General features: G+C 42.0%; 1 protein-coding gene across 6 annotated transcripts in view; it reads left to right on the forward strand.

Annotated features, from left to right (window-relative positions):
* The window catches only part of LRRTM4 (leucine rich repeat transmembrane neuronal 4), a 755436-nt gene extending 747279 nt beyond the window's left edge, over positions 1-8157 (forward strand). For all 6 annotated transcript variants that reach the window (XM_008168672.4, XM_065584460.1, XM_065584462.1 and 3 more), the window contains one exon: positions 6849-8157. Coding sequence is in view for 5 of the 6 variants with exons in the window: in XM_065584460.1 (XP_065440532.1) it covers positions 6849-7073 (225 nt within the window). In the remaining variant the exon portion in view is untranslated. The remainder of the gene's footprint in view (positions 1-6848) is intronic.
* Positions 8158-18254: the final 10097 nt, after the last annotated feature.

Consider the following 18254-nt stretch of genomic DNA (forward strand, 5'->3'; position numbering starts at 1 on the left):
CACAGGGAGCTGAGGGGCTCCATGCCTGCAGATGCTCCAGGAAACAAAACGTCCCGACCCACCAGTGGCTTACCCTGACAGGCCAGGAGCCAAAGTTTTCCAACCTCTGAAGTATAAGGTCGGCTTATGAAAGGGTCATACAGTTTTTGCTATTTTTACCTATCCATTTTGGTGGGTCGGCTTATAAACAAACGGGCTAATGAACGAGTATACACGGTAAGTGTAAATTGGGTTTATCTTAATTGCAAAGCACTATGGTGCAGGCAACCAGAGCACTCACCTGGCTGAGAATTTTCATGCTTTATTTTTATTTTCTAGAGAAGAAAACTCAGCTAATTAAGTGGGATGGTGATTGAACTATTCCACCTGAGTGAGAGGACCAGCTTTGTGAATATTTTTTTTAAAGTATTTAGGCACATGAGCCAACAGTATTGGAAATTAGTAAATTATAATGGTCCCCATATAATTAACTACAAGACCCAAATTTTCTAAAGTAACTAGTGATTTGGGTTTCAGAGTAGCAGCCGTGTTAGTCTGTATCCGCAAAAAGAACAGGAGTATTTGTGGCACCTTAGAGACTAACAAATTTATTTGAGCATAAGCTTTTGTGGGCTACAGCCCACTTCTTCAGATGCATAGAATGGAACACACAGAAGATATTTACACATACAGATTTGGGGTGTCTCGATTTTTGGATGTCCAAATTGATACACCTTAGAGGAACTGATTTTCAGAACGGGCATAACTTCCTATCTGATTCCCAGCAATGTAATATATGTCTGCCTCACAATCTTCAGTATATGTATCCACACAACACCCCTGTGAGGTAGAAAAGTGCTATTATCCCTGTTTCACAGATGGAGGAACTGATGCACAGAGAGATTAGGTGGCCTGTGTAAGATCACACAGGAAGTCTGTGGCATGGAGGGGTCTTGAAAGTGGGTCTCCCAAGTCCCAGGCTAGCACCCTAACCACTTTGCATAATCAAGTGTGGATAATATACTAAAAGAGGAAAGGAAAGAGCATGGATTACAATAATAAGATTATGTGGATATTCAACAAGGTAAACAGAGTTATGCCACCATAAAATCTGTGCAGCTTCCGAATTCTGCAGTCCATTCCTAGTCATCAAAGCTCTTGTCCACATGCTTAAGTGCTTTGCTGAATAGGGGTGAACTTAAATATGTGCTTACACGCTCTGATGAACTGGGGCCCAGCTGAGTGGAGAATCAGGCTCACCACTATTGAGCATTCAAGAGAAAACTGAACAAGCAGGAAGTCCTGAGAAACATGTGTTTAATGCTGCTCCGGATTTCATTTGGTGACAGGTACACTCAGCTTTCTTCTGCTTGTTTTAGTGCAGTTATTATTCAGCCATGAGGATGTCGAGCTATTAACCTCTCCAATGTTCATTTCAGTTTGAAAGGGAAGATTTGCATTCCTAAATTTCACCCGCTGAATCTTTTATGTTAATCCCTCAGATACAGGTTTATGTAAATTTTGCTTGTAATGGAATGTTTGTTTCAAGTGGGCGGCTGTTAAGACTGCAATGTTTAGACCATTTAGTGGGAAGATCTACAGAGGTGAAGACTTCAGAAGTTAATACCAGCTAATTAATACACCCCATTAGCTCAAAACCTTACTGAACACTTAGTGCTTCTAACATAATAAGTTTTTTTGGTTGACAGAGTCAAAGCTTACTTCAAAGAACAGATAGCACCTCATTCATTTACTTAATCAACTATTTGCAACACTTCAGAGACTGTATATGGCCTTATACAAAAACATTTAAAATGAAGTTAGATTATCCCTCCTGAGTACAAAGATTTACTGAAAAAAAAAGTTGTCATCTATAAATCTCAGTGACATTGGAGTATGTTTCATTTTAAGGAACATTTATTTCCCTATATTAAATAAACTATTAAACCTAAATTAATATCATTAGGCAATATAACTTTTAGAAAAGGAAATAATTCATTTAGAAATGATTGCTAACAGATATGTACTGGTGCATGGTCTTGTGGCAAATATCTTGTCATTCTTCATTCTATGTCTCTGCCTCACTCATTCTCCTGGACTGTGCTGTCCTGGAGCGTAATAATGAAAGAGTACACTTAGCCAAAGACTGAATGGGATATTGTGATCCATCATAAAAGAAAGAAGCGCTTTCTGTATCTGTTGTACTCCTTCCTAAGCAACTGTTTGTCTTCATTACAATTTACTATGTTCCAAAGCCAAATTTAGAAATTTTTGTAGCCTAAATTGTAGCTATTACCGGTGGCAGAGTGGTACAACAAATAGAACATAGGCCTAGTGGCTAGGATATAAGAATTTTGTTCTTGCCTTTGTCATGGATTTGCTCTCAAGTATCAGCTCTGTGCCTCCATTTACTCACCTGCACAGTGAGAATAACATCATATTTGTCTTCCTTTGTAAAGGGTGCTGAAATCCTCAGATGCAAAGGGTTGTAGAAATGTTAGGTACTATTTTGTTTATTATAGTATTTATAGTAACCTGTTTTTGCGCTTTGAATGTTTAAATTGTAGTTTATTATTTGTGTTGCAGTAGCAATTGAAAGGCCTGTAACCAGGGTACTGAGTCAGAAGCTGACTCAGCACCGTCACTCAAATCCCCAGCAATATAGGTTAATTGGGGCCTAATTAGAGAATCAATTAACAAGTGGAGCTACAGCTGAAGTGCTAATTAGAGGGGGAGGCAACCCCAGGAGCTGGGAACAGATGAATGGAGAGGAAGGAAGCCCTGGAAAGGGGGAAGCAGAGGGCCGAAAGACAGGCAGTAATGGCTGCTGGTACTGCTCCCTTTCTTGAGAAGCAAGTGGGGGATATGGCTGGGACTTGTAAATATGTAAACAGCACTACAGGATGCTGGCCAGCTGGAACAGTATAATAAAGCATGGTGGTAGGAGGAGACATAGAGTGGATGTGGTCTGTACTTAAGGTGAGAGAGGCCCCAATTGAGATAGGTGTTCCATTGAACTAGGCACTGTACAGACATCTCAGCCCCCAAAAGTTTACAGTTTGAGAGAAGGTAGCAAGTAGCATTTTCCCCATTTTATAGTGGGGGGACTGTTGTGCAAGGAAGATTAAGTGACTTGTGGAAGGCTATAGCTGATGCCAGGAACTGAACCTAATTCTCCTGTGTCCCAGTCCGCTGCCTTAACCATAATCCTTCCTTACTCTTTAATGAAGCAAGATATTCATTATTCTGGAGACTGGATTTACTATGTTTATAAATTCCCTGTGTGGGAATTTATATCAAGTTCCCATATGGTGCTTCAGTAGATAATCTAATCGCTTCAGCTTGTTTTAGAATGACCAATTTCCTCAACACTGTTCAGCATTACTCACAATAGGGTCAGATCCTGCCAACTTTTCCTTGTACATGAATAGTCCTACAACTAGTCACCTCAATAGGGACTGCCCATATGTCTGACAGTTTACACAATCAGGCCCATACTCTGAAAAGTACATATGGGCCTTATTCTCATTTGCACTAAGGTCTCTTCATGCCACTCGGTCAGTGTAAAGAAACCTTTTGGAATGGGAATAAATGTAAGCTAATGCAGCCGTGTAAAGGGATCCTAGTGTAAATGAAAATCAGCCCCTGATGTCTTCGTGGATCATATCTTTCATGAAATGAAGGGACATTCCCGTTTCTGGCAGACCATCCTCTGAAGGCTTTAAGTTTGACTTTGATTTGGAAAAGCACTCAAATGTTCAGATGCTCCTCCAAACTCTTCGTATGGACTGCAAAACTCCCAAAAGCGAACTTTCCTGGGAGACTTTTGGCACTTCTATATTCAGTCTTGTCAGAAGATACCTTAAGAATAGCTTTTCTTGCAGTATTCTGACACATCTGCTTCCAGGACTAGTTCTACTGGTTGGTGTTTTGGATCCTGTCTAATAAAAGCAGATACGTTAACAGTCCTGCTACAAAGGGGTGGGTTTGCAGTCAGACAGGGCATGGCAAGATAGTGCCACGGGTAAGGGAAAAAACTGTCCATTTCAAGAGATCATTGCTCTCTCCTTCAAGAAATAATTCTTTATGCTGGAGATATTTGAACCAATGAAGCACAGCACATCTACACTGTTGTACCACTGCAGCTAAGTCAGTGTAGCTACATCATTGCAAAAATCCTCAGTCTAGACAAGCTCTCAGTGCGATCTCAGGAATGTGCAAAACTGTTTCTTTAACTGGCATTGTTCCTGTCTGCGGAAGAGGGATCCTGAGGAGAGAAAACACCTTGAATTGATCAAGGGATGGTTTGGAAAAGTACTGAGAACTGTTGATAAGGAAAACACATTTAAATGCTTTTTAGGGATATTGTTGTGATTCTGATTTTTTAACTCCTGTTTGGAGAAGAGGGAATAAACAATGATGTACACAGGGGGACCCCGTGGTTAATGTATTGTATATTATTACTGTAAAGCACAGGACCTCAATGACAAAGATCTACAGAAAACGAGGAATCCTTGGCTTTTGTTGTATCATAAAGACCTGCCTTAAAGGCTATGGACAAATTCAAACACTGTTGTAAAATGGTGCAAAGCCCAGTTCAAATGAGAATTGTATCTGCTGACCCCAGGGCTGAATTTGGTACATAAGTGATCTCAGCTGTGATTTCAAAGTCTTCTGAGAGGTTTGACTTTTGCATTGGTGCATTTAAGATGAAAAGGTTCTCAATTGAATTGCAACTGGGAGTGTCTTGGAGTCCCTCCAGCATTCTGTAAAGAAAAAGGACAAAACTACTACCTATTAGATTTGAATGCAGGAGGAACGCGTTGTGATGGGATTCCCAGGAAGCAACCTGGAATTGGGGTACCACTGTGCCCCCTTAACTCTCCAGCCTAAGCTGTCTCTCACAATGCTTTGCTAGTGACAAGCAGCTGTGACCACAATGCTTTGCTAGTGACCAGGCGCTGTTATCACTCAGCACAACAGCATGTGGAGCCCCACACCCAGCTAGATTGCATGAATGCTCCCAGAGCCACTCATGAATCACACAGAGAAAGGCACCAACCAATTCCCCCCAGCTCCACAGCCTTGCACCCCAGAGCTGTACCATCTTGCCCTGGTCAGAAGCCTGACCAGTGTACGTTTATTACCCAGTCTTCCCCTCTCTCAATGTGGAGAGGACATGCACCAGCCTTTTTAAACTGAGATTTCTCAAGCAATTCAAGCAAAATACACCGTTTTAGGTGCAGTATAAAACAAATGTATTAACTAGAGAAAGATAGATTTTAAGAGATTATAAGTGGTAGGCATAAAAGGTCAGAGATAGTTACCAAAGAAAATAAAAGATAATTGCACGATATAAATCTTAAACCTTATTACACTAGGTACTATTTAGATCAAGTAGTTTTCTCCCCCACTGAATGTTACAGTTCTCAATACACAGGCCTGGACCAGTCTGCTCAGTTGAAGTTTTCATCTTCTTAGTGTTCTTGTTGCTTCCAGCGTAGGTGGGGAAAGGCCAAGACATGCTGCCACTGTTCCCCATTTTATATCCTCAGTCCATGTGCCTAGAAGCCAGTTGCCCAGACATGTCCTGGTGGCCTATGTTGAGTCACTGGGTTGAGCAATCCCCCTAGTGTGTTGTCTTGTGCAACTGAGTCATAGAATTGAGCGGTTTCCATTGTGTGGTGCTTGGGCAGCCCTCACTGAATTGTAAATCCCTTGATTACAACTCTCCTGCTGATTAATGGTAATTGAACACCCACCTGGATGGGGGTCCTTTGTATGTCCCTAGCAAATTTACAGCATATTTCAGTAACAGCCATACAGCAAAATCTCATTACGTCATACACACTAATGATATACATATTTTGACAGAACATGTGGTTTCAGCAGATCTTGACCTTTCATATGATATCTTACATGGCATATTTGTATGAAATATCACAATCATATATGAATAGGGGGGTACAGGGTGCTATTTGGAGGTACAGTATGTCACATTCATTCTACAATAAAAGTTATAATTAACATTAATATCTCTGAGATGCACTGCTTTTTCATATCTGTCTGGACGAAGTATACCATGCAATGAAAACTCATGATGAACTAGATCTGTGTTCTTCATTTAAAGCTTGGAAGGGAATTAAAGAAGTATTTGTTACAAGATAGAATTACAGATAGCATATCTCCAGCTGTGATGAGTTTAGCTTTTCTACCACTACTGGAATAAACTGTAACTTGTATTTCCTGTAGATTCTCGCCAACCCCCATGGAGCAAGCTTTTTTCAATTTGATCAGCTCATCTCCTGCAGATCATTAAATTACTTGCAAAGTCAGATAGGAAAAGATTTGTATCTAATGTTTTGCTATTAATTATATTTAGTTTTTAGAATTAACGTTTAAAAGTATGGGGTATTTTTTAAAATCTTTGTTTTTTATGTCAGTGTATGATAAGATGCTTACCAAGGAATTCAAATAAAAGGGAGAGATGGGATCTAGGATAGGCCTTGGAATCTAGAGATCCAGGATAGGGTGGGTCTATGCAGCACTTGAGCCCTCTGCATAGTTTTGTGTTCCATCCACAAATAGTCCCATTGACTACAATGGAACTCAAATAGTCTTGTTTATTCTAGTGAGAATTAAGCATAAGTGCTTCCCACTAACTGTAAGGGCTGCAGAATTAGACCTCTATGAAAGAGACTCAGAGAGACTCTGAAAAGTGTTTAAACATTATTATTTTTTAACATATTGTGATACTGCCAAGAGGTTGACCTATCCAAGGGTCCATTGTGCTTGGTGCTATACAAACACCTAGTTAAGCATATCATTCACATGTTTCTCTCTTTTTGTCTCTGTTTTTTCTGATGCAGGTCCCTCACCCCATGAAGACCCTGCCCTATTACAGCTATGACCAACCAGTGATCGGATACTGCCAGGCCCACAAGCCTCTCCATGTAAATAAGGCGTACGACACCATCTCCCGGGCAGAGCAGGTTGAGACCACCAACCTGGAACTCAGTCGAGACCACAGCTTCATAGCAACAATTGCGCGCTCAGCCGCTCCAGCCATTTACATTGAGAGAATACCAAACTAATCATGGAGACCGCTTCTTTGGGAATGGGTGGGAGTAGGGAATTCTTTTGAGGAACTTCCATCTCAGAAGAGAAAAGGGCAAGAAAAACAAAAATCTACCATTCCAGTTGCAAATGTTCCAACACAAACAAAAGGAAAAGGGATAAAGAAAAGTGTGGAAATTCTGTTTTGCAATTCAGTGCTGAGAACTTGAAGATTTTCTTTTGCTTTAAAACTTTAAAACAAACTCCTTGGTGTAAATATTAAAGAGAGATTGTCAAGTTCTTATTAAAAATAGATTCACTCTAGCTACATAAAGGGATGGATTAAGAGTTCTGTTTGTATATTTGATTTTTCTACATTGCACGGTTCTTGAGAAGGAGAACCACAGGTAAAAACGAGGTGGGAGGTTCCAAGGTGGGTCAGTCATAGCTTCTTTATTAAGTGTTTATTACTCTTAAAGCTTTGTTTAAATTGATTTTTCTTTCCTTTTTTAAATCAAACAACAAAATGATGGCTATTTTATTTTACTTTTGGGGGGAGGGGTCAAGTGCTAATATTTTGAACTTCAAACATGGGCATTACAGCTTGTGTTGAACCAAAAGGACGTTGGCAATTGATGCAGCAGAACAAAGAAAGAAAGAAACAAACAAAAACCTTGGGTGCATGTACATTTTAAGACACATGCTGTGCACTATGGAGGGTGCTTTGGATTTTTTACTATCTTCATCGTGCTTCATTGTCGACACTATAATTACCATTTGGGCTCTAAAAATGGGGAAACATGATGGAATATCAGTTCACACATTTACAATCCAGAGATGGCATGGGCAAAAAATAATGGACTTTTGGGTACCCAGATGGATGCAATGTGCCCAAAATGGATTGGAAGGAAATGCATAAAGCAGGAGCATTTCAATGAAACTCAATGGCTGACACAATTTCTAAAACACAGGAGAATGTGTAGCATTGGTTTTGTTTTGTTTTTTTAATTAATTATGATGATGAGTTAGCTTTTGTGTAGATTTTATCAATAAAAGGACAAAAAAAGTGGTGGAAAAAAATAAACATATTATTTTGTGGTTGGGACACCACAGCCAAGCTAATGTTTGAATGGTTTCTCTAGATGTGTTACATGGTAACTCGACTGATTTTAAGGAAAGAATCACCAAAGCCTCCCCTCACCTTTTGGAAAAGAGCTACAAGAATGATTTGAGGTGTGGAAAACCTGAGGCTAAAGAAACTCAGTCTATTTAGTTTATCTAAGACAAAGGTAAAAGGTGATTTTTGTCCGAGTCTAGAAGCGTCTACATGGGGAGAAGGCTTCTGGTAGTCGAGGTCTCTTTAATCTATCACGCAAGATCCAATAGCTGCAAGGAGAAGCTAAACAAATTCATACTCGAAATAAGATGCACATTTTTAACAGTAAGGGATTAACCCTGGGAACAACTTACCTAAGGCTGGGGCGGATTCTCCATCACTAGAAGTCTTGATATCAAGATTGGGTGTCTTTCTAAAAGGACATGTGCTAGTCCAGCCTTAAATTATGGGTTTGATTCAGGAGGCACTTGCTGAAATGCCGTGGCCCATGTCAAGCCAGACTAGAGGACCCTAATGGTCCCTTCTGGCCTTACAGCCAACTCATTGTTCTGGAGTGGAATGAGGAGTCTGTGCTATCATTATTAATTGTTGTCTATGCTTTCAATGTGCTAGGCGGCTTCCAAACATTCAAGAAATGATGGCTCCCTGCTCTGAAGAGCTTGCAATCTTGGGACAGACAGACAGAGGTTAGTGGAAAGTGAACAGTGAATAGGGAAATGTACAAGTCAGCTCATTTCACTGTAAGCAGCATGCCAGAAGTGGGTGTCTAAGAGGGACATAAAGGAGGACAGAATAAGGGGCTTGAAGAGGTTGACAGCATGGTAAAAGGTATATTGTTCATGCTGATAACCCACAGGCTACAATAATCAGAGTGAAATTCAGTCCCATGTAGAGGGACAGCACTAGGGTGATGCACCATTTAAGCCTTCAAAATCTGATTTAAAGCCCTGGTCCAAAGCCCAGTAAAGTCATTGGAAAGACTGGGAATGAATGACATGGGATGGATCACTTGATGATTACCTGTTCTGTTCATTCACTCTGGGACACCTGGCACTGGCCACTATTGGAAGACACGATAATAGACTAGATGGACCTTTGGTCTGACCCAGTATGGCCGTTCTTATGTACTCCCATTGACTTCAGTGGACTTCGGATCTGGCCCTAAGAGAGATTCAAGTAGCAAATTGGCTGCATATTGGCTTTTTTGCACAGGAGTAAATTTCAGTGAGCTGTAAACCAGAACTCCCATAGACTTCAGTGGGAATAAAATCAGACCCATTACTGACAAATGGATTGTAAGAAATCCATGGCTGCTAACTATGACTTTATGGGGTTGTCACTGTTCTTATTACTGTGGTACTTGGAATTTTGTGGCAACAGTTGAAATAGAGCTCTCTTCCCAACACTCCTAAAACTAAAGGAAAATCTCTCAGGGCCTATGTCACACAGTTGTGTAATTCTGCTTCAGTCCAGTACAGAGCAGTGGTGTATCTGCCAACCTGCTCCTAGCAATATAACAGACAGAATAACGTGTTTTTCTTTATTCAATAAGTAATGAATCCAGTATTGCCAACTCCCAGCATATGTGATGTTTCCTTGAAGCCCCAACTCCAGGAGTCATGTGTATACCAGAATCTCTGCTTGCTTTTAATTAAAGTTTCTACACTTCATGGTCACAAAGAAAAGCTTGACCATGTGACTCAGGTGAACACAACAGGTTCAAAAAAGAGAAAGTAAATAAAAATAACCCCAAAGTACTATTAGCGTGGTTTGGTGTTTTTTGTTTTGTTAAATCTTTTAATTTTAAACCAATCAAATAATTTGGAGGTGAGGGAGGGGGAAATTCATAATTTTTGAATGCCTGAGTTGGCAATACTGCGGCATCTTGTGAATTTTACCATATTTCATACTCTAGCCACATGGAAAGCTGCTCATAACTGACGTGAATTCCTGCTGCTCCAGGACGAGCAGCTAACATCTGCCTATGCAGCCTGCAGTCACCATGCAAGCAGATACTGACTGAATGTTTTGTTGCCTAGACCATTTTACTTTTGCTTCTTCTACGTGTGTGCTGGAGTCCTGCTGACTTGCTTTGTACTTTCTTCCTGGGCATATCCTGAAGATTAATTGGTTAATATTTGTAGAGAATGTTGTGGACATATAGTTCTATTAAATTTTATCTGCTGAGTGTAACAGAGCTAAAATAAGTGTTGCCAACTCTTTTGCTCTAATCATTAATTTCATGATCTTTTATATTTTCCTTAAATCCTCATCTCCTGGAGTCATGTGAATACAGTATAATGGCAGCTTTCATCCTAAAAATATGTAAGTTTCTAGCATTCATGGTTGCAGGGAAGAGCTTGAAAATGTGATCTAAGTACATTCTCAAGACACAAAAACCCAATAAAAAGAACCCTCATTTTTAAATTAAACCTTGTGATTTTTTTTTCAGCCACTCTTGTGATTTTTTTTTTTTTTTTTTGGCATCTGACATGAGTTTGGGGTGCTTGTGCTTGGCAATACACAGGGCCGGCTCCCGGCACCAGCCCACCACGCTTGTGCTTGGGGCGGCACCTGGAGGGGGGCGGCGCGGCGCTCCGGCTGCGACCGCCGGGGAGAGCGGAGCCCCGACCGGGCTCGCCGCCCTCCCCCCGGTGCTCTGGCCGGTCGGGGAGAGCGGCCCGCGGCCGAGCTCGGCGCCCTCCCCTGCCGCGCTCGCCGGGGGTGGGCGGCGGGAGGCTTTTTTGCCTTGGGCGGCAAAAAAGCCAGAGCTGGCCCTGGCAATACAGCAGACTCTCCCTGGGTGAAATCCTGTTCTTACTCAGTTAAAACTGTAATGCTGTCCTCAGTGACTCAAGAGCGTGAGTACCAACCTCAGGGTAGATTGTTAAGAACCAGAACACAATCCCCAAATTGGTTGAGAGTTCACCAACCAATTATCAAATGTAAACTCCCTCAGGCACTATAACAGCCTGAACACAGAGTCACAGACAGTCCCCTTGGGTACTCTGATCTATCTCAACACCTAGGTGTTCATATCTTTGTTATAGATGGCCCCTTACACCAAGAATCACAGCAGTATTCAGGTATCAGGGGGTAGCCGTTTTAGTCTGTATCTACAAAAACAACAAGGAGTCTGATGGCACCTTAAAGACTAACAGATTTCTTTGAGCATAAGCTTTCGTAGGTAAAAACCTCACTTCTTCAGATGCATAGAGTGAAAGTTACAGATGCAGGCATTATATACTGACACATGGAGAGAAGGGAGTTACTTCGCAAGTGGAGAACCAGTGTTGACAGGGCCAATTCAATCAGGGTGGATGTAGTCCACTCCCAATAATAATTGAGGAGGTGTCAATTCCAGAAGAGGAAAAGCTGCTTCTGTAATGAGCCAGCCACTCCCAGTCCCTATTCAAGCCCAGATTAATGGTGTTAAATTTGCAAATGAATTTTAGTTCTGCTGTTTCTCTTTGAAGTCTGTTTCTGAAGTTTTTTTGTTCAATAATAGTGACTTTTAAATCTGTAATAGAATGACCAGGGAGATTGAAGTGTTCACTTACTGGCTTTTCTATGTTACCATTCCTGATGTCCGATTTGTGTCCATTTTTTCTTTTGTGAAGGGACTGTCCGGTTTGGCCAATGTACATGGCAGAGGGGCATTGCTGGCACATGATGGCATATATAACATTAGTAGATGTGCAGGTGAATGAGCCCTTGATGGTGTCGCTGATGTGGTTGGGTCCTCTGATGGTGTCGCCAGAGTAGATATGGGGACAGAGTAGGCAATGAGGTATGCTACAGGGATTGGTTCCTGGGTTGGTGTTTCTGTGGTGTGGTGTGTAGTTGCTGCTGAGTATTTGCTTCAGGTGGGGGGTTGTCTGTAAGTGAGGACTGGCCTGCCTCCCAAGGTCTGTGAGAGTGAGGGATCATTTTCCAGGATAGGTTGTAGATCGTGGATAATGCGCTGGAGAGGTTTTAGCTGGGGGCTGTATGTGATGGCCAGTGGTGTTCTGTTATTGTCCTTGTGGGGCCTGTCCTGTAGTAGGTGATTTCTGGGTACCCGTCTTGCTCTGTCAATCTGTTTCCTCACTTCCCCAGGTGGGTATTGTAGTTTTAAGAATGCTTGATAAAGATCTTGTAGGTGTTTGTCTCTGTCTGAGGGGTTGGAGCAAGTTGTATCTTAGGGCTTGGCTGTAGACAATGGATCGTGTGATGTGTCTTGGATGGAAGCTGGAGGCACGTAGGTACGTATAGTGGTCAGTAGGTTTCTGGTATAGAGTGGTGTTTATGTGACCATCACTTATTTGCACTGTAGTGTCCAGGAAGTGGATCTCTTGTGTGGACTGGTCCAGGCTGAGGTTGATGGTGGGGTGGAAATTGTTGAAGTCCAGATGGAATTCTTCAAGGGCCTCCTCCTTGTGGGTCCATATGATGAAGATGTCATCAATGTAGCGCAAGTAGAGGAGGGGCACTAGGGGACCAGAGCTGAGGAAGTGTTGTTCTAAGTCAGCCATAAAAATGTTGGCATACTGTGGGGCCATGCGGGTACCCATAGCAGTGCCACTGACTTGAAGGTATAAGTTGTCCCCAAATCTGAAGTGGTTGTGGGTGAGGACAAAGTCACAAAGCTCAGCCACCAGGCGTGCTGTGGCCTCATCAGGGATACTGTTTCTGACAGCTTGTAGTCCATCCTCATGTAGAATATTGGTGTAAAGTGCTTCTACATCCATGGTGGCCAGGATGGTGTTTTCAGGAAGAACACCAATGCATTGTAGTTTCCTCAGGAAGTCGGTGGTGTCTCGAAGATAGCTGGGAGTGCTGGTAGCGTAGGGTCTGAGGAGAGAGTCCAAATAGCCAGATAATCCTGCTGTCAGAGTGCCAATGCCTGAGATGATGGGGCGTCCAGGGTTTCCGGGTTTATGGATCCGGGGAAGCAGATAGAATACCCCTGGTCGGGGTTCTGGGGGTGTGTCCATGTAGATTTGTTCCCGTACTGTAGCTGGGAATTTCTTGAGCAGATGGTGTAGTTTCTTTTGGTATTCCTCAGTGGGATCAGAGGATAGTGGCCTGTAGAATGTGGTCTTGGAGAGTTGCCTGGCAGCCTCCTGTTCATAATCCGACCTGTTCATTATGACTACAGCACCTCCTTTGTCAGCCCCTTTGATGATAATGTCAGAGTTGTTTCTGAGGCTGTGGATGGCATTGCGTTCTGTATGGCTGAGGTTATGGGACAAGTGATATTGTTTGTCCACAATTTCAGCCTGTGCACGTCTGCGCAAGCACTCTATGTAGAGGTCTGGTCTGTCATTTCGACCGTCAGGAGGAGTCCATGCACAGTTCTTCTTCTTGTAGTGTTGGTAGGAGGGTTCCTGTGGGTCAGTGCACTGTTCAGTGGTATTCAGGTTACTTCCAAAGGACTAGTCATATATCCTAGGTAAATTGCATCTTAGAATTTACACCAGAGACAGGACTTGTAGCCAATCCTAGAATAAACTATAGAAACGCTTCTTAAGTAGGAAAAGGAAATGAGTTATTTAAAAGGTTAAAGCTGGTAAACATATATGCACAAATGAATTACAATCTTAAGTTTCAGAAAATAATAGAAGCTTCTATAATAACCAAGATCTATATGTCCTTTAGGCTAAGCACTGGGGATCTCTTGTGTATGCCTAGTAAACCTTGTCCCCCAGAGTCCCAGCAGTACAGAGATATGTTCCTTCTTGTTGGGGGGTTTTATCCCCCCCTTCCAGCTGATTAGAGGAATCCACTTGCATGATTTGTCTTCATGGGGTGGAGTGGAGGGACAAAATAACCAATGTCTTTTGTCCTCTTTAACATCTCATAGTAGTGCATCTGGTGTCAATGGAACTTTTCTGTTGGCTGGATGTAACACCTTCTGTTGCAGTTCAGCATTTCACACTAGTGAATGTCTTTCTTCTATCTGGTAATTTACACAGTGACAGAGCTCACAATACAACTGCTTAAATATTATCTTACAGTAAGGGATACAGATATTATAAGTGAGATTAACAAGCATTCAATTAAGTCTAAAAACATTCTTATAATTCTAATCCTATTTTAGCAGTGCTGACACACAAGTGAGCCAGACTGAATCTAGCTATATATTTGTAAGTGTTCAGTTGAGAAATGGAGACCTTGGCATGAGCTGGCACCTGGTCTGCTTGGCAATACTGCTGACTATCCCTGGGCAAAATCCTGGTCTCCTTCTTACTCAATCAAAACAACCGTTTGATTCAGCAGCTCAAATCTTGAAGTCCATAATTAATCCCCCCAAAGGCAAAACTTTCATTTAAGTAAATAGGAGCTTTGCCTGAATGAAGATGAAGGAAGGTCCTTCTTATATCTAAATTAGGGATTTCTCTATCACCAGAGTTTCCAAAGGCTGGATGACCTCATGACTGTGTTGTGCCTTGGAGGTGCAGAATACGGGGCGGTGTGGAGTTGCACAGTCTCAGAAGGGTTTGTAAATGGGCAGAATGCCTGTCACCACACCCATTTATAGGGTGTGCAGCCCTATCTCCACTCCATGCCCACCACAGCCAGCCTCCTCTGTTGGCAGGTACATTGAACAGGTGAAACCAAGGTCCCATCTCTCCCTGAACTTCCTTTGAGGCAGAAGGAAGCGGACTCCTGTGACACACAGGCCCACTGGTGGTTCACTACTCTGTCAGCAACTCTTGTCAGGCCTGACATATTCATTGCGCCTAACACACTGTTGTCATCACCTGTATCTAAAAGGTGTCATGTAAGGTATCATCTACAAACTGTCTCTAATGTAGATTAAGCATTATGGAATCAAAGCCATGGAAGCCCTATATACGTACAGATCAGCAAGGGGATAGGAAGTCAACAGGAAAGGAAGAACAGCAGGAATGCTTCCTGCTTCTTGTAACAGAGTCAGAGAGCCTTGGGAGATGTAAACAGAAACAGGAAAGCCATTTTGGGGTGTCCATCACTTGGGGGATTAAAGGGGCCAGATCTTTTGAAATCACAGAATGTTGGATCATTCAGCCAAGAGCCTTGAAGTCTCTGAAAAACTGGGTTTAGGTGAGAAACTTGCTTAGGCAAAGATTGTAACTTGCTGAAATTAAGATTTAGTCTTAGAAGCATACGCTTACTATTGTTTGCTTGTAACCCTTTCTATCTTTATTCCTTATACTTGGCATCACTGAAACCTATGCCTTTTGTTTAATAAACTCATTTCACTTTTGCTAGAAACCAATTCAGTGCAGTGAGTGAAGGGAACGGTGTGTTAAGCCTATTTAAGCTAACAGGCTGCAGTGCGTTGTCTCTTTAAAGGAGGAACAAACTTAATGTCTGTGAGTGTTCCAGGAGTGGGCTGGACACTCTAGGGAGCCAGTTTGGGGAAAATTCAGAACTGGAGGGGCTTCTGGGTCACCCTGCAAAAAGTAACTGGGCTGTGGAAGTCAGGGTGTGTCCTGCATGTTTGTAGGCCGGCTGTTGGTGTCAGGGTTGTGAGCACAGTAGTGACGACGCTCAGAGTTGCGGGGCAGGCAGTGACATAACACTGTATTAGTGTGGGTTGAATCCCAAAGCATCACACCTTGAGTGAATTGTGTCTGTAAGGAGGAATGGAGGTTCTTGGTACACAGCCCCTCATTGCAGACCTAGGTAAGACCCAGGCAGAATCAAGCCTTCTGTAAGGTGGTTAGTGATTCATCTCAGAGCAAACAGGAATTCACTGACAGAGGTTTCACTGCACTTGTTCCTAAGGACATGCTGATAGAGATTCCACTGGGGCTGCCTCCCAAATGATACAGCACTCTTGGAAAAAACAAAAAACAACAGGTTGCTTTTAGAGATCACAATTGGCTGTTGAATGCTCCCAGGAGCCAAAAAAAAGATTTTGCTGCTCACACCTGACCTCCAAAGCAGAGTTGATGAACCAAATCTTGTGCGCTTCAGCAAAGGACAGCGATTGACTTGATCAAATAATAGTTTATGTAAGGGAGGAGAAGACTGACAAGTGGCTGTCTCCACAGTTGATAGCTGCCTGGCATGTAATCTTAAGTATTCAAGTCAAGTGTTGGTAGGACACTGAAATTAGACTGTCAGCTAGTGTTATGGGTAAGATCTGCCAAAGGAAAAAAAGGGGGGGAGGGAAGAGAGAAGTGGAATCATTACAAGGGCCAGAAATAGCTTGCTCTGAGATTTAGAAATCTGAATGGATAAGATCATTTTTCCTTCAGGAGGTTGGAAAAAAGTCCCTGAGGGAAACATTGCTGTGCTGAGGCATCTGAAGGGTGTCTCAAACTGGGCTCTCAAAATCACTAGTCAATTTTAAAAGTTTAGTCCAAGAAGAGGGGATTTGATCAAAGCTTAAAGTCAGATCAAAACCTGATTATCGATCCATCGATCTATCTATCATTTTAGGGTTTCAAACTGCTTCCTGTCCCCATAATATCTGAGTGCCTCCGTGTAAAATCAATAGCGATAGTGAAGCGCCTAGTGGAGTTCATGGAATCTCTGGACATTACAGGAAAAGATGAAAATCTCTCCTTATTCCCCATATTGAGCTGTTCACTGTTGTATCAACATGGGAAAATGCCTTCCTGGCCAGTATGGTGATCTTGCTCAGAACCTGAAGGATAAGATTTGATTACCCCATATTGTAATATGTATACTTACAAATGCTAATACTGGTCCCAGAACTAGCCAGCCCTTTAAACCTCCAGCCATGATATTTAACTTGATACCAATGGAAGATCTACAAAGAAAAGTTGGTTGATTTGAGTGGGTAGGTAGGAAGGGCAGTGGAGAGAAAAGAAAGAGTAAGAGTGTGTCGGTCCTGCAGCCACATTCTGTAGGACATCAGTGAGATAGTGGATGGCTATGTCCCTCTTGTTGCATTAGTTCTTGATACCGTGGTGACTGGCATTTTAAAAATATATAGGCAGGTCAGATTAACTTAGAGTGAATTGTATTGCTCATTACTGGAGTCATGGGATACATTAGACCCCTGTTTTGCTGACTATGTCATACGGTACCAGGACATTTTCAAACGCTCTGAAAATAAACTGCATCTGAGGCCTAGGCATATTCCACAGATCTATTCCTCCCTGCGACATAGCTACCAAGTGCTCTGACAGTGCCGACTCTGCAGTTTCCAGGCATTCTTTGGACTGCAAAGATGGATTTGTGCATTATCTGCTAGCTACAAAGAGATGATGCTCTTTAGGAGCTCTAAAAACATCAAGCCAAAAAACAATTAAGGCAGCTTTACGTCTTAAATGAGCAACATATTACATTTATTGTTTGTTTTTGTTCTATGATTTAACTACAGGTAACAGGTGAGGTTTTCTGAAGAAGGTACAAATAGATATTGCAAAAGAACTTCTTTGCACTCTCAATATTCTCTGTACTGTCTCCCATCTGTCTACATATAGTGGTTAAGACGCTGCAATGTAAGTCAGGGAACCAATTCTGCGACTGCCATGCCATGAGACTATGGGAAATAAATTTAATGTATATTTCCCCTGCTACCTTTTTTTCTGTTTTCTCTATTTAGATTGTAAACTCTTTGGGGTAGAGACTATGTGAATGCACAGTACCTAACACAATAATAATAGCCTGCTCTTACACAGCACTTTTCATCTTTAGATCTCAAAGCTCTTCACAAAAGAGGGCAGTATCATTATTCCTACTGTACAGACGGGAAAATTGAGGCACAGGGAGGGACATGACTTGCCCATGGTCATCCAGGCCACTGGCTAAGCTGGGAATTGAATTCAGGTCTCATGAGTCCAATTCCAGTGTCCTGTCAATAGCGGGGCTTTGATGTCAGCTAAGAGCTTCTGGGTGCTACTGAAATATAAATTAATAATAAATGTAAGGTTTAAAAATGTAATCTTCCTTCCAGTGATATTTTGTGAGTTTAAAAAAAGATAGGTAAATACTAATGCAACAGCTAGGGGAACTCATGACTTCCTTTCAATCAGTGTTCCAGATTCCCTAGTGATCTGAAGCACTCTTATTTGCTAAGAGTGGGCTCTTGGAAGGCTAAGAATTAGGGGATATTGATGAAGAGGAAAAAAGTATTTTCTTTCAAAGTCATCTTGGG

The sequence above is a fragment of the Chrysemys picta genome, chromosome 2, assembly GCF_011386835.1.
Source record: "Chrysemys picta bellii isolate R12L10 chromosome 2, ASM1138683v2, whole genome shotgun sequence".
Lineage (NCBI taxonomy): Eukaryota > Metazoa > Chordata > Testudines > Emydidae > Chrysemys > Chrysemys picta.